The sequence below is a fragment of the Bos indicus genome, chromosome 14, assembly GCF_029378745.1.
Source record: "Bos indicus isolate NIAB-ARS_2022 breed Sahiwal x Tharparkar chromosome 14, NIAB-ARS_B.indTharparkar_mat_pri_1.0, whole genome shotgun sequence".
Taxonomy (NCBI): Eukaryota; Metazoa; Chordata; class Mammalia; order Artiodactyla; family Bovidae; genus Bos; species Bos indicus.
The window spans coordinates 60,798,141-60,820,398 of NC_091773.1; the positions used below are offsets into that span (position 1 = coordinate 60,798,141).

Below are 22,258 nucleotides of genomic sequence, written 5' to 3' on the forward strand. Positions count from 1 at the left end.
ATCAGCCTGGCCCTGTGTAGTTTCCAGTTCTGCAAGTATTACATAGTTATATTTAAGCAGAGTACAGTGCCTTAAAAGACTCATTGCTAGGACTATACCATCCTTTTCTTTCCTGAATAAAATAATGTGCTTTTATCAAGACGAAAATGGTGCAGAAATTATTAAAAATCAAGAACTTAAAAATATAACCTCCAAACTTCTACCCACCAAGCCAGATATGCTAACAGAGACTTTGGCAACAGGCACACAGCAAGAGGCTCATATGTTCTGCTTTACACAATTTAAAGAAAGTAAAACACATTAGAGGCCCACATTTTGCTCTGCTTTTTAAAGAAAGGAAACTCTATGTCTCTTTCTAAGGAAATTTTCAAAAACTATTCTCTGTGAATTAATGATGAAATGACCCTATGCCAAATAAGTCAGAAAAATAGTCTTCATTAATAAAGCAATGTAAACAAAGAAAATAGACTTGAAATTACTAGTTCAGATTGGACTCACAAAATATGCCTAACTTAAAACTAACTTTTAGGTTTTGTGTCTGTTACATAGAAACCTTCATAGACCACAGATAGTTAAATATAGCAAACTGAGACAAAAATTGAAGTGTCATAGAATTAGACCACTGAATTGTATACCAAGGGGGTAAACATTTATGATGATTATCTTCTCATTAATTTTGAGTAAAGCATAAATTGAGATTGAATTTATATATAATAAAGCAAAATTTGGCTTGTAATTGGGTGTGCTTATTATGCCAACTTCATAAGAATACAAAATCAAATTCTGAATTGGCCACTAGAAACCCAAATTCCTCCAAACCATACATGCTTTGCCACTCTTAGTCTCAGAGAATTGTAGCTAGGGAAAGCTCATCTCCTCAGGCAGAGAGATGAAGTCTATGTGTGCTTGGGCTGATGCGACTTTCAGTACAGCACTGTGAAGACGGATTCATACTTATTAATGCATCACGTCATGAAAATGAAAACACACTTGGCTTTATGCCTTGCTGTTATGTTTTTTTCCATTTATCCTCTGTTCAAAGTTCCTTCTCTGGCAGTTTTCCAGCTGAATGAATTTCTAACCCAATATGTTTGCCTTCTAACAAGCCCTGAAGCCTCTATCCTTTCTTTTTAAAGGATCAAAGAACACTGTTCTTCACAATCTTTCTCAGGAATTAAAACTACACTAGAACCCACCAGAAAACTATAAGACAAAGGACTTGCTTTTTTATTCGAGGACAGAATAAAGCTTACATTTTGCTACCTATTTTGCCACTCGTTTTAAAAGTTCATTTCTAGTGTATAATATTTCTTGTAGAGCAGGCCACACTTTCCCAGCCCCTTCAGAACCTCATTTTAAAGATTTTTGACTCTACAAATTGGGAAGATATACAGTATTTCACGCTAAAAAAAATGGAAAGGGAAATTTACTTTAGATTTACCTAGTCAAAAAGGATTAAAAAACCCAATTAAATCATACTGAGAGCTAGTGTATACAAATTGAAGACAGGTTAATAAATCAATCTGTTTGATAGTAACTTGTCAACACATTAATTGGTTGTATTAGAAGCTAAATAGATAAAATGCAAGAAAATAAACCCAATGCAAATGGCAAAATAGGATTAAGAGAAAGGACATAACTAATGGGAAATGTCTATAAAAATAAGCAAATTTTACCTGTCATCATCTTGTGAGAATTGCTTTTGCAAATCCTCTTTATTCCACTGTTCTTTTTCTTTCCCTTGCTCAGGTATATCTGGTGTTTTTTCCTCATCTCCTGATTCTCTGTTTGTCTCCTTATTACACATGTTTGTAATGTCTTTCCCTTTCTCATTCTCATTAGTTCTTTCTTCCTTTACCTCTTCCTCCGCATGAACTATCTCTTCATGCTTATCCCCGTCTTTCCCTCCCTCTTCTAGTCCCTTTGGCCTTTTGAAAGCAACACAAATTGAAGGCATGCAAATAAACACAAAAAAGAAAGAAAATGTTAAGAAAAAAAATACATACAAAATTAAATAGAAAAGTAATGAAAATTACTAAAACATAGATAAAAATTACATCTTTTAAGCATCGAAAACGTTTTTTCCAGTGTATAACAGAGAAGCACTATGTAAGCAACAGTTAAACCAAAATTGCTTTTTTAAGTTGTGTTTTCCTGTTACAAAGTTGCCTGGAAAAAAGTTGTGGTCTCCCCATTACTGATTTTTGTTTTGTTTTGATCCAATAGGAGTTAAAAAAAAAAAAAAAAACTAATTTAGCTTAGATGCCCATAAAGTCTATAGATGAGGTGATAAATGAAAATTATACTAACATACATTTATAAATTTTTTGGAGAAACTTCCATACATTTATAAAAGTTTCAGGAGGACAAGAGAGCATCCTCCACAAAAAGTAATGTTGTGTTTTCTTAATCATTGAAATGTATTCATCACCTTCCAATATGATTTTTCATATTCCTTAGAATATTAAAAACATTCAAGTCTTCATTTAACCATCCCTTTAATCTCAGTAAAAATACAACAACAGAATTACTTTTTCAATAATAAACATGAAAAATAGCTAATGATACTATTTCAAATAATCTAGCAAGAAAATTATTATAAGTTCTACAAAACTCTTCTGTGTGAAAAAAGTATGAAATGTAGACCAAAATATTAAAAAAAGTAATCACAGAAGTTGTTTGTCTTCATGATATATATTAACCATTTAGAAGGAAAGGATTTTACATTTATCCAAAGAAAAATAAAGATATTCTAAAACATGTTTAGAATTTCCTTCTTAAAGCCCCCTACTCACCTGATTTTCTTGTTTCCTCTTGGCCGTTCTGATTGGACAGACATGTAGCTTGTGCTGCTGAAACGAGAAGCACTACTAGTCCTGGAAACCGCAGATATATCACTTACGTCACTGTCCGAAGATTTAGTGGAAATATTATCTGCCCCTCTATGAGGATCCCATCCCGATCGATACTGTTAACACAGATTGACAAACACGCAGAAGTTGTCAGTATTACCACACAAAGCAATTACTCGCTTCTCCTATTTCAGCACTTTAATTGTCCACAGAGGATACTGCAAAACCCCACTCAGTTGCATATAAAACAAAAGTGAATGGCAATTATCCTAAAAGAAAAATTCAATTTATATGAAACCCTTGTTTTCAGTAAAGTCAATTAGAGCTTTTTCACCACACCCCAATGAAGGCCATTAAAACAGTTTCACAAGAGCAATGGCCTCAGGGAAGAACATTTGGCCAAAATCTGGGAAATAAATATTTGGCTTAATATTAGGAAGCAAATTTTTTTAAATTTTTGAATAAAATTTTTTTAAAAGCATGATGAAGTTGCCACTGTAACTTATGAAAACCAATTTTAATAGCATAAATTTTCTCTTAAATCCATTATGCTTCAGTGAAAACCTAGAGGTAATACAAAATCTAATTATTAAAACACTAACTTTTTAAAGAAAGGCCAAGAGAAAAGAGAAAGTTTAATTTCTGAGTGGTTGCTGGAATTTTGATGAATCCTAGAAATACTAGAAAAAGTCATTATTATTTATGATAATTCAAACTTCCTGGAATTGAAATAATCAGATGATTATCTGACACAGCCAGGGTACAGGGTGTTCAAATATTCTGGTAGACTGAAAACCATCATAGAGGCTTTATGTTAATGACATATGGAATGTAAAAAAAGGATAGATTTTGAAGTCTTGAAAACCTGGAGTAAGGAAAACTATTACTAGCTGGGTAAACTTGAGCAAATTATTTCACCTTTAAAATCCTGTTTATAAAATAATAGGGAAAATAATGTCTTCCTTGCAGCATTGTTTTGTTCCTTGCGGCACTGTTTTGAAAATCAGAAATAATACATGCCTGGTATATGGCATAATACAAAATAATGCAGCCAGTACCTGATGGCTATTATTGGGCTAAGAGACTATTCGCTAATGGATTTTTCTTTGTTAATATCCACTTAAATATAATGGTAAAAATTCTTACCTGGTGAATTTCTTAATGGAGATTTTTTAAACCACAGATACTGGCAATATTAACAAATCATTACAATGATGATTATCTTATGCAAACCATTACTGTGACTTGAATAATCATTACCTAATAAATAATCCTATATGGGTAATAATTCACTGAAAATATTAGCTAGATAAAAATATTTTGGTAAAGCAAGTTGAATGGCAATAGTATATAGCATAAATAAATTAATTTAAATTTAAATCTAAATTAATTAGATCAATTCAACTGATCTGTTTCTCCCCCTCAACCTCTCCATCTCTCCCAGTATTCTGTTATATATTTTTGAGTTAATAACTGATCCATTTCTAAATGTAAAATATAAGAATTATTTCAAAGGTCCATAAAATGTTATAATCAAATCCTTTATCTGAAATATATAAATTAGGTAAAATATGGCCTTTCTAAATCCACTCTAACTTTTGACTTTGTTGGAATTCTTGATTATAAAAAAATACAGTAAAATTATTTAAAAAATCATTGTCTTTTTCCCAGGAAATATCTATGTAAATAGAACTATTATATTTGATTTTAAAAGAAAGTCTATTTATTTACAATGCATTTATTTAGAGAACATTCAGTCCATGATATTCTTTTTTCAAACTAAAGTCATTTTAAAATAATGAAAACAATTTACTTTAAATGACAATGTTTTCATCATTGCCCAGAATAACATTTCAATGGATGGATCCAACATTATCTATGTAAGCCAGTGTATTAAACATAAATAAATAAATATATATACACACACATCCACACACAAATAACTAGTATATACTGGCTAGCATAGATAATGCTGGATACACACATATATGGATTTTTTTCCATGAAATTTATTAAAAGTAAATTTGACCTCAAATGGAAGAATTTCATTTTATTTATATATTTTTGGGACACTTCATATATATTAAAAATGGACAAAGAAACTTTTCAATATTATTAAATTGTTCAATAGATACTATATTATATTGGTGGAACTTTACTTTCTCATTCTTTTAATTTATAATAAAAAAAGAGGAACATACTGCTATTTATATGTTTAAAAATAATTTATCATTGAATAGAAAAGCAATTTTTTTTTGTTTTTACTTACGGGATTATTTATTATCAAAGTTCAAATGATAAGCCATAACTTTTAACTCAGGAACTATTAAGGTATAACCATTAAAAGCACATGCTCTGCAATGACATTGAATCACTAGTATGAATCCTGGTTACATAAATTATTAGGTTTGTGATCTTGGGCCAATTGCATCTATGAGTTTCAGCTTTTTATCTGTTAAAATATGGAGAACAATCACACCCAATTCCCAGGTTCCCCGCAAGGATGAAGTAAGATAATGCACATAAAGCACTTAGCGCAACACTGAACACCTAGAAGTGCTTAATAAGTGACAGATGATGACATGGATGATGATGATGGTTACAGAGCAGCTAAACACTGGCTTAGTACCAATTCCAGGAATATATTTACCAAAAGAGTTATCAGGTAAAATACCCAGCAGGAAGTTTATTATCTTAAAACTGCTCTAAGCTACAACAAAAATATAACTATTTCTATGTATAAGAGATTCATTTCAGAAAACGTATTTATACAGCAGATGAAATATTAAATCAAACGTTCTGACTGACTCTTGGTATGTCCTCAGGCCTCATCTTTCACATTTGGCTGGGTTCACTTATATCCCATCACCTCACAGGGAACTACTGATTCTCAACTTATTTGACTTTTGTATTTTAGTAGTTAGGATTCTGACTTTGCAGCTTCTAGCCTTTGTCTCTTTAGGTCATCAAGGGTTTTGATCCTGATGTTATGATTCATAGGTGCAGACGGGCCAGCCAAAGGCTTGAAAAAAATTTTTTAAAACACATATGGTATACACAGCACATATCTTTGGCTAAGACCTCTCAGATAATCTAGTTTGCTGAGCTAAAATTTTGGATAAGCAAAATTTAAAGAAAGATAAGATTCCACACACTATAGTTTTATGCCTTTATATAATTCATCACAAGCTACCTTTTGTTATAGGTATGTGTGTCTATTCATATTTAATTTTCAAACCTTCTATTAGAATATGAGCTCTGAAAAGCCAGAATAATATCCTCCTTATCTTTGTAACTCTCTTAGCACCTAAGAGTCAAAGATTTCATTTAAAATCTAAGGTTTAGTTTTTTTAACCAGTAAAATAAGGATAAATCTCATTTTCAGAGTTCTTCTGAGGGGTAAGAGAAATAACATAATCAAAATACCCAATAGCATGCTTAGCACACAGCAGTTGTTCACTTCCAGCACCTAAAGCAGCAGGTCTAAATAAAAAAACACTGAATGGATTAGTTTAAGTACAGAAAGACTACAAATTAGCTAAGAGGTCAAGTTTGATGATGACTTTGCTGCCTCAATGAGGCCTGCACCAAATGCATTTCTCTATTCTAGTAACTGAGCATGTTTACCTTTGGGATATAGCTCAGGTTTCTATTACAAATAGACACATGATAAACAGAATAAGAAATTTGGAAAGTAAGAAACAATAGAAAAAAATTTATAAGTAAAACTTCAGAAGGACATATTTTTAATACATTTAGAATATAACATCTTCATGTATACAATTCCCCAAAACACCCAAATCATCAATTATTTGACCTATCACGGGAGTTTACTTTTAAAGTCATCCAATCTTTTTGCTTTTCCAAAAGTATGATAAATGAAAGTTATTTAATTTATATAATTTAAAAGTGAGACAGAAGCAGCCAAATTATTACACCAAGGTAATGAGTTATGAATGTGAATAAGTTCCTTTAGGAAATGGTTGATATTGCTTTGGCACTATACAATAAATAATGTCTTAAATGACCAGCATGTATTAGTTTACAGCTGACAGATGAAAAATAGATGACGTGCTCATCATTATCTTTAATGGAACAAAAACAAAGAAGGTTTCCTGCATAGGATTACAGGATCTCAGCTGAAAACTGTGCTGACTGGAGATCATTAAAGTCTTGGACTACAGTGAAGAAGCTTTTCCTGACAACATTTTGATGTTTTGTACAGTACTATTAAGCAGATCATAAACTAGAAAAATTTACAGGAAATTATTCTCCAGGATGTTCCAGACTCTAGAGTTCTTAAGTGGCCTGGAAAAGTTAATGTTCTCCCTATTTATCTAAATCAGTGGAAAGAAACAGAATATCAGCAGAGCTCTACTGCACAGAAAGTTATTATCAAATTTTTATAATAATATTCCTGAGGAAAAAACCCTCAAATTTCTAAGATGAAATTTTCATTTTCTCCAGTATATTCAAGTTCTTAAATTAGTAATTTCCTTGTTTGATTTCTCTGCAGCATCTCAGCAACTCATGTCATTTGAGCTTTGTATATGAACTTCTATGAGATTCCTGAAGCATTGCTTGTCTTCAGTTTATTGAATCTCACTGTAAAACTATAATCTCTTGTCTAAAACGCTAGCCTGAGAATTGGTTATGGCAAAATACTGGGAAGCAATAAAGTCCAAGCTTGAAGAAAAATATTTTAGATCATCAAGAAATATTTGGAGGAATATTCATATCATATTCAGAGATAAAACATGAATAGGTCAAATGGTAGGGAAAAATCGGGGCAAACAAAATCTGTGAAAGAGAAGAGGGAAGCTGAAGTTGTAGGCAGGGCTCTTGATACTGGTCGGGGGATCTAGAGGACACAGGAACAGAGTAGAGGAAATCTTGGCACTGTGGTAAATTAAGCAATCACAAGAGCAAGAAGATGCTCTTATTTGCATCACCTTATTTTCATTTCATGTAATAATTCAGAGTGGATGCTTTTGTTAGTACCACACCTGTAGGTACTCTCTTTTTAAGGAACTATTTCTAGATGTTCTTTTTTCTGTCCAAAGTTCTCATCATTGTCTGATTTGAATGTTGCACTGTGCAAAAATCAGTCAATAGATCATTTTGTTTATATAGGACTCCTAAAGAAGTTTGTGTGATAAATCCTCTGCTTTGGAGGGAGAAGACAATGAGGAAGGGCCAGAGAAAACTGAGCAATAATTTAAGATTTAACTTTGTAAACAGTACCCTGCAAATGAAATCCCAGCTAGAAAACTCTTAATTTCTTTCAAGAGAATTGGTCATTGCGTTGAGTGCTCCTAAACTACTTTATTCATGCCTTTCTTACACTTTTATCACATTTCTGTTTCTCCATGTCTCTGTCTCTTTCCTATCTATCTATCTACCTTCTACCTATCATTTTTTCTTGCTAGATTATAAATTCCTTGAGGAGAATTATTGTCATATTGATTTTAGTATTCCCATTATCTAGATCAGTAATGCCTAACTAGGAACTCAATGAATTTTTAATGAATAGAAGTGAATGGAATGGTTATTTTATCTGGGCTATATCCTGAGGTACTGTCTCCAATATAAAGTATCAAATTGGAGTATAAAGTGAAAAAGTCAAAGTGTTAGTTGCTCAGTCACGTCCGACTCTTTGCATCCCTGTGTACTGTAGCCCACCAGGCTCCTTTGTCCATGGGATTCTCCAGGCAATAATCCTGGAGTGGGTTGCCATGTCCTCCTCCAGGGGATCTTCCTGACCCAGGGATCAAACCTGGGTCTTCTGCATTGCAGGCAGATTCTTTACTATCTGAGCCACCAGGGAAGCCCAAATCAGAGTATAAACTACTGTAATGAGAGCTGAATAGAGTTTAGGCAGTTAATCCTTTCATTCTCTTCATTCTCTGTAATGGGTATGGATAGGAAGTGGTGTGCTGATACATGTTTAACAATCAGCTATCCAAAAGGGAAAAATTCTGATTTACAGAGTTGGCTGACTTCTGAGAACAAATACTCCCACTATGGCTGATTTCCCCAGGTGGCGCTAGTGGTTAAGAACCTGCCTGACGATGCAGGAGACTTAACCCTGTGTTTGATCCCTGTGTCGGGAAGACCCCCTGGAGAAGGGACTGGCAACCCACTTCAGTATTCTTGCCTGGAGAATCTTATGGGCAGAGGGGCCTGGAGGGTACAGTCCATGGGGTCACAGAGTCAGACACGACTGAAGTGACGTAGCAGGCATGACTGATCTCAAGTTACCAACCAAGTGGTCACTGAATGAGAGGTTGGTGCATACCACCAGGGGTGGGGGTCTAGAAATAAATGCACTTTGTAGGACTCTCAAAGACATATAGGAGACAAGAAGTTAAGGACAATAAGATATCGTATCTGCAAAGTACTCGTCTTGTGAAAGATGGAATAAGAATAGCTTAAGGTAAAGAAACGCAGTTGTGGACAGAGTAGCCATTAGCTTGGAGGCCAAGACTTACTAAAGAGCCACTACTCTTGGTCTGAAAGAAACTGATAAGTTTCTTGGAGAATTTGTAGAGGAAGAATTAATACTAGTAGTCATGATGACTTTCCCAAAGACTTGGTTCTGTGAGAATTCTGTATCTGTTAGGAATCAGTGTTTCCTTGAGAAACCTCATCCTGTATTTACTTTCACTGATTCCTCACAATTTTCAGAGATGGAAATGCTAGTTCCGCGATGAAATCCAGGTGTAGAAATCTTATGTGGCTGTACAGCTTGTGCTTTTGCCTTTAACAAATGCATTTACCATTTTCTTTCTCAGGATCCGTAACTCTTCCCCCATTCTAACCTATTATTTATTAGAACTGTTCTCAAAAACAGACATCAAAAATATCCTAATTACCAGCCAGTAGTGTCTCTTTAGTTTTCTTTGTTTTTGATTTTGTTATTACATCTAATGCTATTGAAGTCCAGTCCTCTCTCTTCCTGAAGCTTTTCCATAACGGTTTCTCAAATAATGTCACTCATGGCTTCTCCCCTATCTCTCTATTCATTCTTAATCTCTTTTGCTGGCTTTACTTTTTCTTACTTGATTTTAAATTACACTTTTCAAAAAACGTCAATCTTTAGCCTTCTTTTCTTTTCACTATATATATTCCCACAGAATGATATAATCTATTATCTACTCAGGTAATGATTAAAAATCTTTATCTTTTACCTTTCACTTCTCTCCCAGGCTTCAGACTTGTATTTCCAGATGCTAACAGGACATTTCCCATATGTTGTTTTGTAGGTATATCAAATTTAATGTGGCCAAAACCAAATTTATTCCCTTTCACCCCTAACCAGCTTTTCTTGTATCTTTTATATTCCCTCTATTATTTAATAGGCTCAATAACCAACTAAAACCTAGAAATCTAGTGAGTTATCTTTGACTTCTCTTTGTCCAAAATTCCCCATTCTAATAAATCAGAATGTCTTGATATTTAGGTACTTGGGGCTTATGAATGGATCCTTGTCTTTTTAAAAAATTTTGTTTATTTTTAATTGGAGGATAATTGCTTTATAATGTTGAATTGGTTTCTGCCACATGAATCAGCCATAGGTATACATATGTCTCCTCCCACACCTTGAACCTCCCTCTCCACCTTCAACTCCTCTAGGTTGTCATAGCACCAGGTTTGAGCTCCCTGCATCATACAGCAAATTCCCACTGGCTATCTATTTTACATATGGTAATGTATCTGACTCAATGCTTCTCCAAGTCCTCAGATTAGAAGCTTGTAAGATCTAGCTAGAATTAATAAATAATCATAAGGAAACTCTTCTTAGCCATCAGAATTTCTGATATCTGTCCTTTGTACATATCTTTAAATATTACATGACTCATTATATAATTTTTTGCAGAATATTTATGTATTTTATTAGGACACAGGATATAGATATTACAGATACTGTAATCTGTAACATCCCAAAAGTTGTAACAGAAATAAGACATGAGAATTTAGCAGTAGGATAATGATCCTGGGAATCGGTAGCAGGAAGAAAAAATTTTTTTAAAGTAATGGATTGGAGATATGAAGCAGGGCTCCCTTTCAAATATTAATTAGGTCCTATCAGGGAGGGAAGCGGGAGGCATAAATTGGGAAACTGGGATACACATATAAACACAACTATATAGAATATATAATTAATAGCCTATTGAATAATACAAGAAACTCTATTTAATACTCTGTAATGATCTATATGGGAACAGAATCTTTAAAAAAGTGTATATATGTGTATATATAACTCACCCACTTTGCTACACAGCAGAAACTAACATAACACTGTAAATCAACTATAAAAGAAAAAAAAGTAAGTAAGAAAGTAATTCAAGGTATTTGCCTTTTAAGAGAATCAGACTAAGTAATAGACTGAATAGTACTGAAAAAGCTAAAAGGGCTTGATAATTGCCTTGACTCATCAAATTTAGGCATGAGTGTGTGAGTGAGTGAAGTCGCTCAGTGGTGTCCGACTCTTTGCGACCCCATTGACTGTAGCCCCCCAGGCTCCTCCGTCCATGGGATTCTCCAGGCAAGAATACTGGAGTGGGTTGCCATTTCCTTCTCCAGGGGCTCATCAAATTTAGGCATAGGGCAGATATAATTGCATTCTGTTGAAAATCTGGAAGAGGCCCACTACACGTATTTTTTTCTGTGAGAAGATAGTGAAGGATCACTTGGGTTTGGATGAAGATCATTTTAGATGGAGGCAACAATCAAACATGGGAAGGAATAACAATTATGTCTAGCTTGGACTATACCAATAGCCTCTGGCTGGGACTCCTTAACAAGGACTTAAATGGATCCTTTTCAAATCTGTTGTAATTATACCATCAGAGTTATATGCAAAAAACACAAATTTGTTTGTATTTGTGACTTTTTCAAAAATCTTCAAAGACCATAATTGTAAAGGAGAACATTCTAGATTTTTAACTGAGAGATTTAAAGCTCTCCACAATCTGGTCCCAAGCAATTTTTCCATTCTTACCTTCTAATATGTATCCCATTTTGTTTAATATTACTATTCTAAAGAACTATTAGCTGTTCCTTAAACATAGCTTGTGTTCATATGCTTTTTTTTTTAATTAATTTTTTTTTTTTTTACTTTACAATATTGTATTGGTTTTGCCGTACATCAACATGAATCTGCTATGGATGTACACGTGTTCCCCATCCTGGACCCCCTTCCCACCTCCCTCCCCGTACCATCCCTCTGGGTCAATGTTCATAGGCTTTTATGTTATAACTTTGCATAAGGACATGTCTGTCCTTCACCTCATATATTATTCTGTAATGTATTCCCAGATTTCTTTAAGCCAAATTAATATTTCTCTTTTTATTCTTCTTTTGCATGGTTTACTTTTATTATATTACTTAATATAACCTATTTTCTATGAGTAATACTTATGTCCATGTGATTCCCTGATTTGATTATGAACTCTTAGATGGGAAGGACTACCCCTGCCTGCCTTTGCCTTTGGAGAAGAAAATGGCAACCCACTCTAGTATTCTTGCCTGGAAAATCCCAGGGACAGAGGAGCTTGGAGGCTATAGTCCATGGGGTCACAGAGGGTCAGACACGACTGAGTGACTGAACACGCACACATGCCTCTGCCTCTTCTCCCACCCTCTATTTGTGTCATCCTCTCTCTTCTGTTTTTCATTTTTTCCTTCCTTTTTCCCCTCCTTCCATTATTCCTGCCTCCTTCACTTGGTCCTTGATTTTTTAAAAAATTATTATTTACTTGTTTCTCTGATAATTTTTTCTTTCAATGTTGCAAAACCAGAATTCACTTATAGCTGACCAGCTTTAGAAAACACCACAGGTATGCAGTTCAGTAACAGGAAAGAGAAAGTTTCTAAATGTCCCTTGAGATCACAAGATACGTTCAGACATAAAAAAGAGGACTCACACAACCACACTTTAAAAAAAAAAAAGCCCAAGAAAGGTATTTGATATTAAAAGCATACTTTTAGTTATTCACACATCACTGATTCATTCAAAAAAAATAACAATATTTTAAAGCTGGAAGTGACCTCAGAGAAGATGTAATATACTTTCCTTATTTTATAGATGAGAAAATTTAGAGACCAAGAAGTCAAATGAATTGACTAAGCTCATAAAACTTGTTAGTATTAGACTTTCTATTTTCATTAAAAAAAAATTTGCGAGCTACAATTTCACATTTAATAGGATACAAGGCAAGCATATTCAGAATCGAACCACTTAAAAAAATTCACATACTGTTTTCTTCTTTAAGTATATACTTTAAAATAAAGATTTTCTTTTCTGAAATTTTGAAAACTATATAAAATGACATGTAAAATCAGAATACAAAGCCAGCATGGAAATACTACAACACTTATAATTTATGTACTTATAACTATACTTCGATGAATTTTAAACAAGTAAAACTTTTAAATAATAAAAAATCACACAAACATATTTTATATCATATTGAAATAACACCTTCACATTCCATTGAAAATTCAAATAATTTTGTTTTTTTGGGGGCAAAAACTGAAAATGGGCTTAAGAAATAACTTGTTCTGTGATGGATTCATTTTGATATTTGGCAAAACTAATACAATTATGTAAAGTTTAAAAATAAAATAAAATTAAAAAAAAAAAAACCCCAAGAAACTTTTTAGGCAAAAAAAAAAAAGAAATAACTTGTTCTAATGTGACTGAACCCTGAAGACTGTTAACCTTGGGGGGTGAATATGCCTAGTCATGAAAATGACCTGAAAAGGGCCAATCATAAAATCACAGACATTTTCTTTATTAGTACAAAAGTTATATTAAACTGGCGGGTAATGTTTTATCCATCAGAATGGAGTTCAACTGTCAGGTTTTTGTTATTACTCCCATCTCATTTGTTATAATAAATAACAAGAATAGCTACCATTATGGGCATTCCCACATGCCAGGGTGAATTCTGTATACTTTTACATATAATATTTCTACCTCATAAAATTATCACCAGCTAAAAGTTCCTTTTCTTGTATCAGTTACATTCTGAGGTTAGCTACATTATTTTTAGACTGGAGAATTATTTTATTATCTTCAAAAGTGATGAAATAGAAATTATCAAAATTCTATGCTTAGGAAAACATTAGTAAATTAATTTTGCTAATAAATAATATCTGTAATCCTCACAACTGATGAAAAATTATAAATTTTTGTGCTCATGAAGAAAGTTTTTACATAATAAAATTATAGATATGTTCAAATTATAATTAGCCAAATTAAACTGATATTAGAGATATGGAGGATTGCATGCTGCCCTAGCTAACTGAGTGCCTTAACTGAGTAAATGTTTTAAGTCTCACTTCAAACTTAGTTATAATTTATTTCATGTGAAATATGAGATAAAAACATTACACACATAACTTTATTCTCTAAATCATAATTATTACACAATAAGTTAGTTAAAAATTTCAATCATTTGTGAGAATACATTAAGTAAAGAGCCTGACACTGATCAGAGATTACTGAATCAATAAAGGAGACAACAGTAGATAAAGAAAATGAAATATAAAAAAAATCTAGTCCAAATCTAATTTTGAAGATTAGGCTATGAGATTAAATGATTTGCTTAGTTAGTGAGGAAGTTGCCTAAAACCCATGTGTTAATACCTAATGATTTTTTTTCTATGCAGCCTCCAAAGTACATTTACAGATAACAAGGTTCCCTCAATTTGTACAGAGGAAAAAGCTGGGTTGTGAAGAACTCTTGGGCAATTTACCCAATGTCTTAGCGCATAACTGGTAGAATCAAAATTAGAACCCTAGTCTTCCAAATTTTTCTGAGTATTCTTTTTCTATGATTAACTCCAGACAGAAACCAATAATCATATATCCATTAGAAAATTTGTTTTTAACTCTTAGGTAATAACCTACCCACACTCTCTCCAGAAATGTGTTTCTTGTCCCTGCTTTTCCGTGGAGAGTCTACAAAGATGAGTAAACTACATATCCATTCTTAAGAAGTGTATAGTTTAATAAAAAGGTGTGAAAAAAGCATCATATAAGACAGGATATATGTATTTTAAGAAGTGATAAGTGCCATGGTTGGTTCATAAGGTTTATATGTTTTCATATCTCTGTTGTTTTGAATATTCTTCTACTTGTAATTTTTATATGACTATACGTAACCCTTTTAAATTATATGAAATTTGAGTTGGAAAGAATGTTTTTGCCCTATTTGTCACATTTCCTTTTTTCCTTATTTCCCGTATCCTCCTTGATTCTATAGAGCAAGATCTCTCACCCCTTGGTGACCCGTATCTTTCATCCCTTGTATCCCCTGTAGGGCGTCCCGAGTTGTTCACAAGCCAGCAAGCCCGCAGGTCTTATGAAAGCAAAGGCATACATTTCTGTTTTTGCTGAAGGTAAAAGAAAAATGTTTCCCTCTTGTGTTCTTTGGAAATATACTGAAAGAAATTATGCTCTTAGCAATAGCAGCTATTGTCCACAGGTTGACCCTTTTACCAGCAAGTAGCCAGATGCAATTTATTTAAAATTCTTTCTATATTTACTAAAAAAGGGAGAAATAAATGACAGTTCCTTCTGTAATCCTGTAGTGTTCTTTAATACATAAGTTGGTTCTACTCATCTCAAATGACTTCTTCATAATTTAAAAAAAAAATCTATTTTATACTTCCTGAACTGACATGTGGTTTTCCTGGCCTGACATGTGATTAAACAATAGGGGGTAGCAATTCACAAATAAAATGCAAAGAAAGAGGACACATGTTTAAATGTCTGCCTCAGAAAACATCTAAAATTTAAATGTGGTCTTATAACCAAAGGAAAATAATTTTTAAAATGAACTTGCAAACAGAATATTTCATATCCTAGGATGTGAGAAGGTAGTTGGAAAAACAGAGAACAGTGAACACAATTTTAAGAAATCAAAAAGTCTGAAACAAAATAGCTATAGTTTGTTGCCTAAAAACCCATATTTACATTACAATAAAATATGCTTTCATAATGCATTAAGGTAATAAACTAAATATTATTAACTACTTTGTAGAGATATATTGTAACTAAACTGCATATCCTCAAAGTTCATATGTTGTAGTGCTAACTTCTAGTATCTCAGAATGTGACTGTTTTGGAGATAAAGCTTTTAAAGAAGTGATTAAGGTAAAATGAGGTCACACTGGTAGGCCTTAATCCAATATGACTGGAACACAGACACAACAGAAGGATGACCCTATGAGGACATAGCAAGAGGATGGCCATCCCCAACCCAAAGAGAAATAACTTGAAAGAAATCAAACCTGCCAATACTTTAATCTTGGACTTCTAGTCTCCAGACTGTAAGAAATTTAATTTCTGTTGTTTAAACAACCTAGTCTTGACATTTTGTTATGGCAGCCCTATCAAATTAACATAAGATGTAAAGAAAAAAGAAACTTAAAGTTAGAAACTTTTACATTCAAAGATTATTCACAGATAAAAATATAAAATTTCTAAATTTCTACTATTAAGTTTTTAACTGTAGGTCTGTTAGATAAAGTGAGGTATATTGGTACCTATAAGATGAGGAAGAAATAAACAGTTGTTACTTCCATCAGTTAAAATATGGAGGAGAGAAATTTTCCTTTGGCTCAGAGCTTTAAGGATGTGTGTGTATGTATAGACATATACACAGAATTAAATTATCTATAAATGTAATTTTATCTCTCTGTTTTTAAAGTTGAAGTACATTCCAGCTGGCTAAAGAGTAGACATGACAAGAATAATAATTTGAGGCAGATCAAAAGTTAACTAACCTGATAAAAATGAGAGAACCCAAATCACTTTTTATGCTTTTTAGATTATCATTAATTTTTACACTTTTCCTTCCTTCCTACTCCCATATTTTTTGGGATTATTTTAGAGATATACTAATCTATATCTAGTATATTGTTGATGGCAACAAATATAGACCTGGGTAAGAGCAAGGTCTCTGTTGAAAATGATTTCTCTTTTTCTCTTTCTTCCCTATCACCATCATCATCATCATCCCACCATCATCATACTATAGCTAACATTTCCTTTTTCCTTAGGGCTTCCCTTGTGGCTCAGCTGGTAAAGAATCTGCCTATAATACAGGAGACCTGGGGTTTGATCCCTGGGTTGGGAAGATCCACTGGAGAAGGGAAAGGCTTAAGAGTTATACATACAGATTCAATCTTGAAAACAACCCTTTGAGGTAGGTATTATTATTAGCACCCTGTGGTAATTTTGCTAAAGAGTGTGAAGCTAACTTATTGCAAGGTTATGCAGAAATGAGCACAACTAGAGAAAATTGAAAGTAGAATAGACATTTAGAGAAACGGTATATTTTAGTGAAGAAATCCAGGTGCAGCCACTAGCATTCTCCCTGACATCTTCATCAGTAAGTGATAAGATTTCTTGACCTAGTTTGGGATGGAAACTTTAAGTAGGTGATCTTAATTCTGATTTAAAAAAAAATGAAACCATTTTCCTGGACATCTGGCTAGACTAAGCCTAGCAGTTTTTTTTTTTTTTTTTTAATGTGAATCCTACTTCCGTTTATAAAACGGTTGTACAGCTTATTCCAAGAAAGGATACTTCATTACTTCCTGTAAGACACCTTCACCTATTCCTTGAGGACCTCACAGAGTAGAGATTGGGTTACTAAAATCACTCTTAATTAGAATTCTCTTGCTCTATGTATCAGATGATTCCATCTAATGCTGGTACAATGGTGTCTGTTTCATACAAATATCAGGTTCTCTGTGTAGCTTAAGAATCAGTGATGCAGCAGCTCTTCTTCCAGTGGGCACCCAGCCCAGATCAATTATACTATTGTTGGCCGGTGTTGTGTGCTACCAGAAACTCAACTTTTCCATTTATCTATAAAGAAAAGTTCCCTATGATTTTATTTTAATCGCTGCTATAAAATTATATCTTTCATTTCTTCACCTTCAATAAATATATGTATTTTCATATATCATCTTAGGGATTTGTATAAGGCTACCTAATCTACATTTTAAAATTTACTTTTTATAAATTTGGCTTTTCAGTTTTCAGATCCATTTATGTCACTGCTGTTACAGAGTATTTCTTTTAAAATACCTATAGCCATATTTCACCCATTAATCAACTTTCCAAGAACCAGTCAGGCTCATTCAAAGTCAACCTTGATAACATCATTTCTGAATTTCAGTAATTTAGTCTGTAATTTCTCATCATATGTTCTGTGCTCTTGTTGTCTATATATCCTTTGAAGATTCATAAATTATTTCTCCTTAAATTTTATTTTTTGGGGGGATCTCTGCTGCTTTAATCTATTTGAGAATAAAGGGAACATTCAATGATATGAGTTACACTAAAATCCTTTTCATTAGTTCAATTATTTCTTTACCATTTCCTTTTGACATTATCATATTCACACCTGGTGTCTATGAAACATTTGTTGTTATTATAAAATAATAATAACAAATATCTTTACCATTTATTAAGCAGTTTACTAAAAGCTAAACCATATATATACATTATCTTATTTCCTCCTAATCATCAACATATAAAATAGATAAGAAATAGATCTCAAAGCTTATTTAATAAAGAAACTGAGAAGAGGAGGTTAAACTACCCAAAGTCACCCAGGTGGAGTTTGCTTAACTCCAGGCTGGGTTCTCATCTTGGACACTGACCTCATTTTGATATTAGAGTCTTGAAGTACTCCTGACTCACAAACAACAAACATACAAGAATCACATATATGCCTCTCCTTACCAGCTCCTACCTATCTCCCCTCTTCTGGAGTCCCAACTGTTTGTGTGTTGAAAGTCAAATTAAAACATTTAAGGCTGGCCTTGAATGTGTATTTTCAGTGTTGAGAAGAGAATAAGGTCTAATAAAGGGAACAGCTTAGTTAACAACAACAATTTATTTGCCAAAAATATTTTGCCTTGAACTGTCTGAATTTTTTATATTGATACTGCCTACAACTTCATCTTGTGAGGTTTATTTGTATTTATAGATCTTTTCTTTCTTTTTTTTAAAGAAACTATCTCTGTGCTATGTAGTTCATATTGTAATGTAAATTACTTTCGTGGGCTTGCTTTCTTCCTAATATGCCTCTTTGAAACCAGTGAAAGTGTTAGTCACTCAGTTGTGTCCGACTCTTTGTGACCCCATGGACTGTAGCCCACAAGGCTCCTCTCTCCATGGAATTCTCCAGGTGAGAATACTGGAGTGGATAGCTATTCCCTTCTCCAGGGGATCTTTCCGACCTAGGGATTGAACCCAGGTCTCCCACACTGCAGGCAGACTCTTTACTGACTGAGCCACCAGGGAAGACCTGAAATTAGTGCACGTATCTTTAAAAGACAAGAAGCCTGGGAGAAGAGGTGTCAAGTGCCCCATTAGGTACATACAAAGAAGGATAAAAACTCTTTTCCTTTCTTTGCTCCATTGTACCCTGACCCCAGAACACTAAATGGATTAATATGAACTTCTGGTTCGCATCTGGAAAATTCTGGGAAATTTATTGACTATAATACTTAATTTTAGAGAGATAAACACCAAAAAAGAAAATTTTAGTTGCTAAAATAGGGATAAGATACTTTTGTGATAATTTTGTGAGAACATTAGCTCCAAAAGAGAGCATTTTTTCCTACAGGAAAATAAAATTTGATTTCCAAATAAACACAGTATCAATAAACTATAGTTTCCCTGTTGAAATCTTATGGACTACCCTTTAAAAAAAATCCTCTGAGTTCACTTAAAAACACTAAATATGGCTAATTTAAAAAGCAAACATCATGTTTAAGTATATGATGTTTGCTTTTTAAATTAGCCATATTCAAAAGCAGAGACATTACTTTGCCAACAAAGGTTTGTCTGGTCAAGGCTATGGTTTTTCCTGTGGTCATGTATGGATGTGAGAGTTGGACTGTGAAGAAGGCTGAGTGCCGAAGAATTGATGCTTTTGAACCGTGGTGTTGGAGAAGACTCCTGAGAGTCCCTTGGACTGCAAGGAGATCCAACCAGTCCATTCTGAAGGAGATCAGCTCTCGGATTTCTTTGGAAGGAATGATGCTAAAGCTGAAACTCCAGTACTTTGGCCACCTCATAAGAAGAGTTGACTCATTGGAAAAGACTCTGATACTGGGAGGGATTGGGGCCAAGAGGAGAAGGGGACGACAGAGGATGAGATGGCTGGATGGCATCACTGACTCGATGGACATGAGTCTGAGTGAACTCCGGGAGTTGGTGATGGACAGGGAGGCCTGGCGTGGGGTCGCATGGGGTCAGACACCACTGAGTGACTGATCTGATCTGATCTGATACACACTGTTTATCAATTATTGCTAATTATTGTAATCATATTACTCATGGAAAGGTAGTTGGCTTATGCTGAAGTATAACTCACATTGTTAAATGTAATAAATCACATTCTTCTAAACCAATGGGGAGCAGAGAATGTTGGTTTTAAGTTGATCCTTAAATTTATCTGAGAGTAGAATAGGTGAATCACATTTAAGCTGGGATAAAGAGAATGTAATAGGCATGAAAGGGTGCACAGGCTGGCTGCATAGTTAAATTCTGTTTTGAGGGGGAAAGCCCTGAGAATTCATCCACTGATGAAACAGGAATCATGTCTGCACCTGGATTTGATTAAATATTTAATTAATTAATTAGCTCTTATTAAATATAGGATGTCTACTTACAAATTTCCTAGTATATTTAAAATATACTTAGAAAGACAGTAACTTTAAAGGCACTGTTCTACAGGTACTTTCAAAGTGAATTACTAAGGAGATATTTTATAAATTAGTAATACTTGTTTACAACTATCAGTGCAGAACACTTGAGAAATTCAGGAAGGCAATGCCATTTAAAATATATAGTTTTTTAAAAAACTTCGTTAACAATTATATCGCATCAAAACTTCTTCATAGCGTCACTAGAATTTCAGGAATATAGCTCAGAGGTACAGCACATGCTCCATGGCTTTTGAAATTAATCTGTTATCTCAAAATTGAAAATGAGGTTAGCTACAAATAATACTTTCCATGATTTAATGTGAATTGGTGTAGATTACTTAATCTTTCTATCTATGGCTTAGTTCCCTTCCTTATTACATGATTTTTTCAAGAATGAGTTGTTATATTGAAAAGAATACTGGAGTGGGTAGCCTATCCCTTCTCCAGGGGATCTTCCCAACCTAGGAATTGAACTAGGGTCTCCTGCATTGCAGGTGGATTCCTTACCAGCTGAGCTATCAGGGAATCCCAATATATTGAAGCACATAGGTCAGCAGCAAATATTTAGCTGGTACTTGCTAATCAAACAAGGAAGAAAAGAATGGTAATATAGGGTAAATATCCCTAGTTAAAAAGAGAGGGATGTTGTTGAAAATTTTACTATAAAGAATTGTTAGTATGGAAATGAGTAATAACTAAGTCTATACATGCACTTGACTGAAAAAGAATCCTCCGCAATTTTCTCTTTCATCCATGAGGGAGGTAGTCCAAAGTAGGGATGATAGGCAGACAGATGATCCAGCAAAGACAGTTCCACATCAGGAAATTCAGAGTGGAACAAAATAAAGTCGTGTTTTGGATTCTTTTAAAATCTTAATGATTTGATTGCCTTTTTGGTTAGGCTGAATGCATAACTCCAGCAATTGAAAACAGATTTCTAAGTATTTGACATTCAATAGGTAGGATTCGTTAGAAACTGGAAGAGGGCTTGCAAAGATCAGATCACTTATTCTCAAAGGAAGTCTCCATTTTTAAGTGACATCATTCCTCATTGTCTTCTGAATAAAACCCTAAAAGAGGAAGTCAGTTACCTAGAAGTAAATTCTATAAGCAGCCTGTCTTAGAGCAGTGATGCTCAAACTATAGTCCACATCAGAATCACTTGGCAGGTTTGCTAAAAGACAAGAACCTCACTCCCAGAGTTTTGTTTAAGCTGTCTATGGGGTCGCACAGAGTCGGACACGACTGAAGCGACTTAGCAGCAGCAGCAGCAGCAGCAGTTCTGGAGCCGGCCAGATAACTGATTTCCAAAAATTCTGAAGTGACGTTGATGCTATTGGTCTGGAGCTACAGTTTGAAAACCACTGCCTTAGCAAATACATAGGAAATTATGTTGCTTAGGATAATTAGTCTTTGCCAAGACTTAAATCTTCTCTAACCTAAAATAATTGGTGTCAAAGTTATAAAACTTTGAGGTCTCAAGCATTAATTTATGAACTGGAATGTAATCAAAACTTGGTTTTCTAAAAATAAATTTTGAGCCACACTTACAGTATTCCTTTGGTTCACTCTCTTGTAATAAATTTGTCAGGTATCCATAACAAGAATCATTGGCATTGCTTCTCAGGACTTATTGTATGAACAATGTAAATCCTATG

General features: G+C 33.8%; 1 protein-coding gene across 29 annotated transcripts in view; it reads right to left on the reverse strand.

Annotated features, from left to right (window-relative positions):
* RIMS2 (regulating synaptic membrane exocytosis 2) overlaps positions 1 to 22,258 on the reverse strand; it is a 609,863-nt gene that overhangs the window by 138,151 nt on the left and 449,454 nt on the right. For 10 of the 29 annotated variants that reach the window (XM_070802800.1, XM_070802799.1, XM_070802821.1 and 7 more), the window contains one exon: positions 2,796 to 2,968. The exons of 13 other annotated variants lie outside the window; for them this stretch is intronic. In XM_070802800.1, the coding sequence (XP_070658901.1) occupies positions 2,796 to 2,968 (173 nt within the window). Of the gene's footprint in view, positions 1 to 1,676; positions 1,929 to 2,795; positions 2,969 to 22,258 lie in introns of all 29 variants that reach the window. 6 more of the 29 variants (XM_070802795.1, XM_070802796.1, XM_070802794.1 and 3 more) reach the window with 1 other exon arrangement.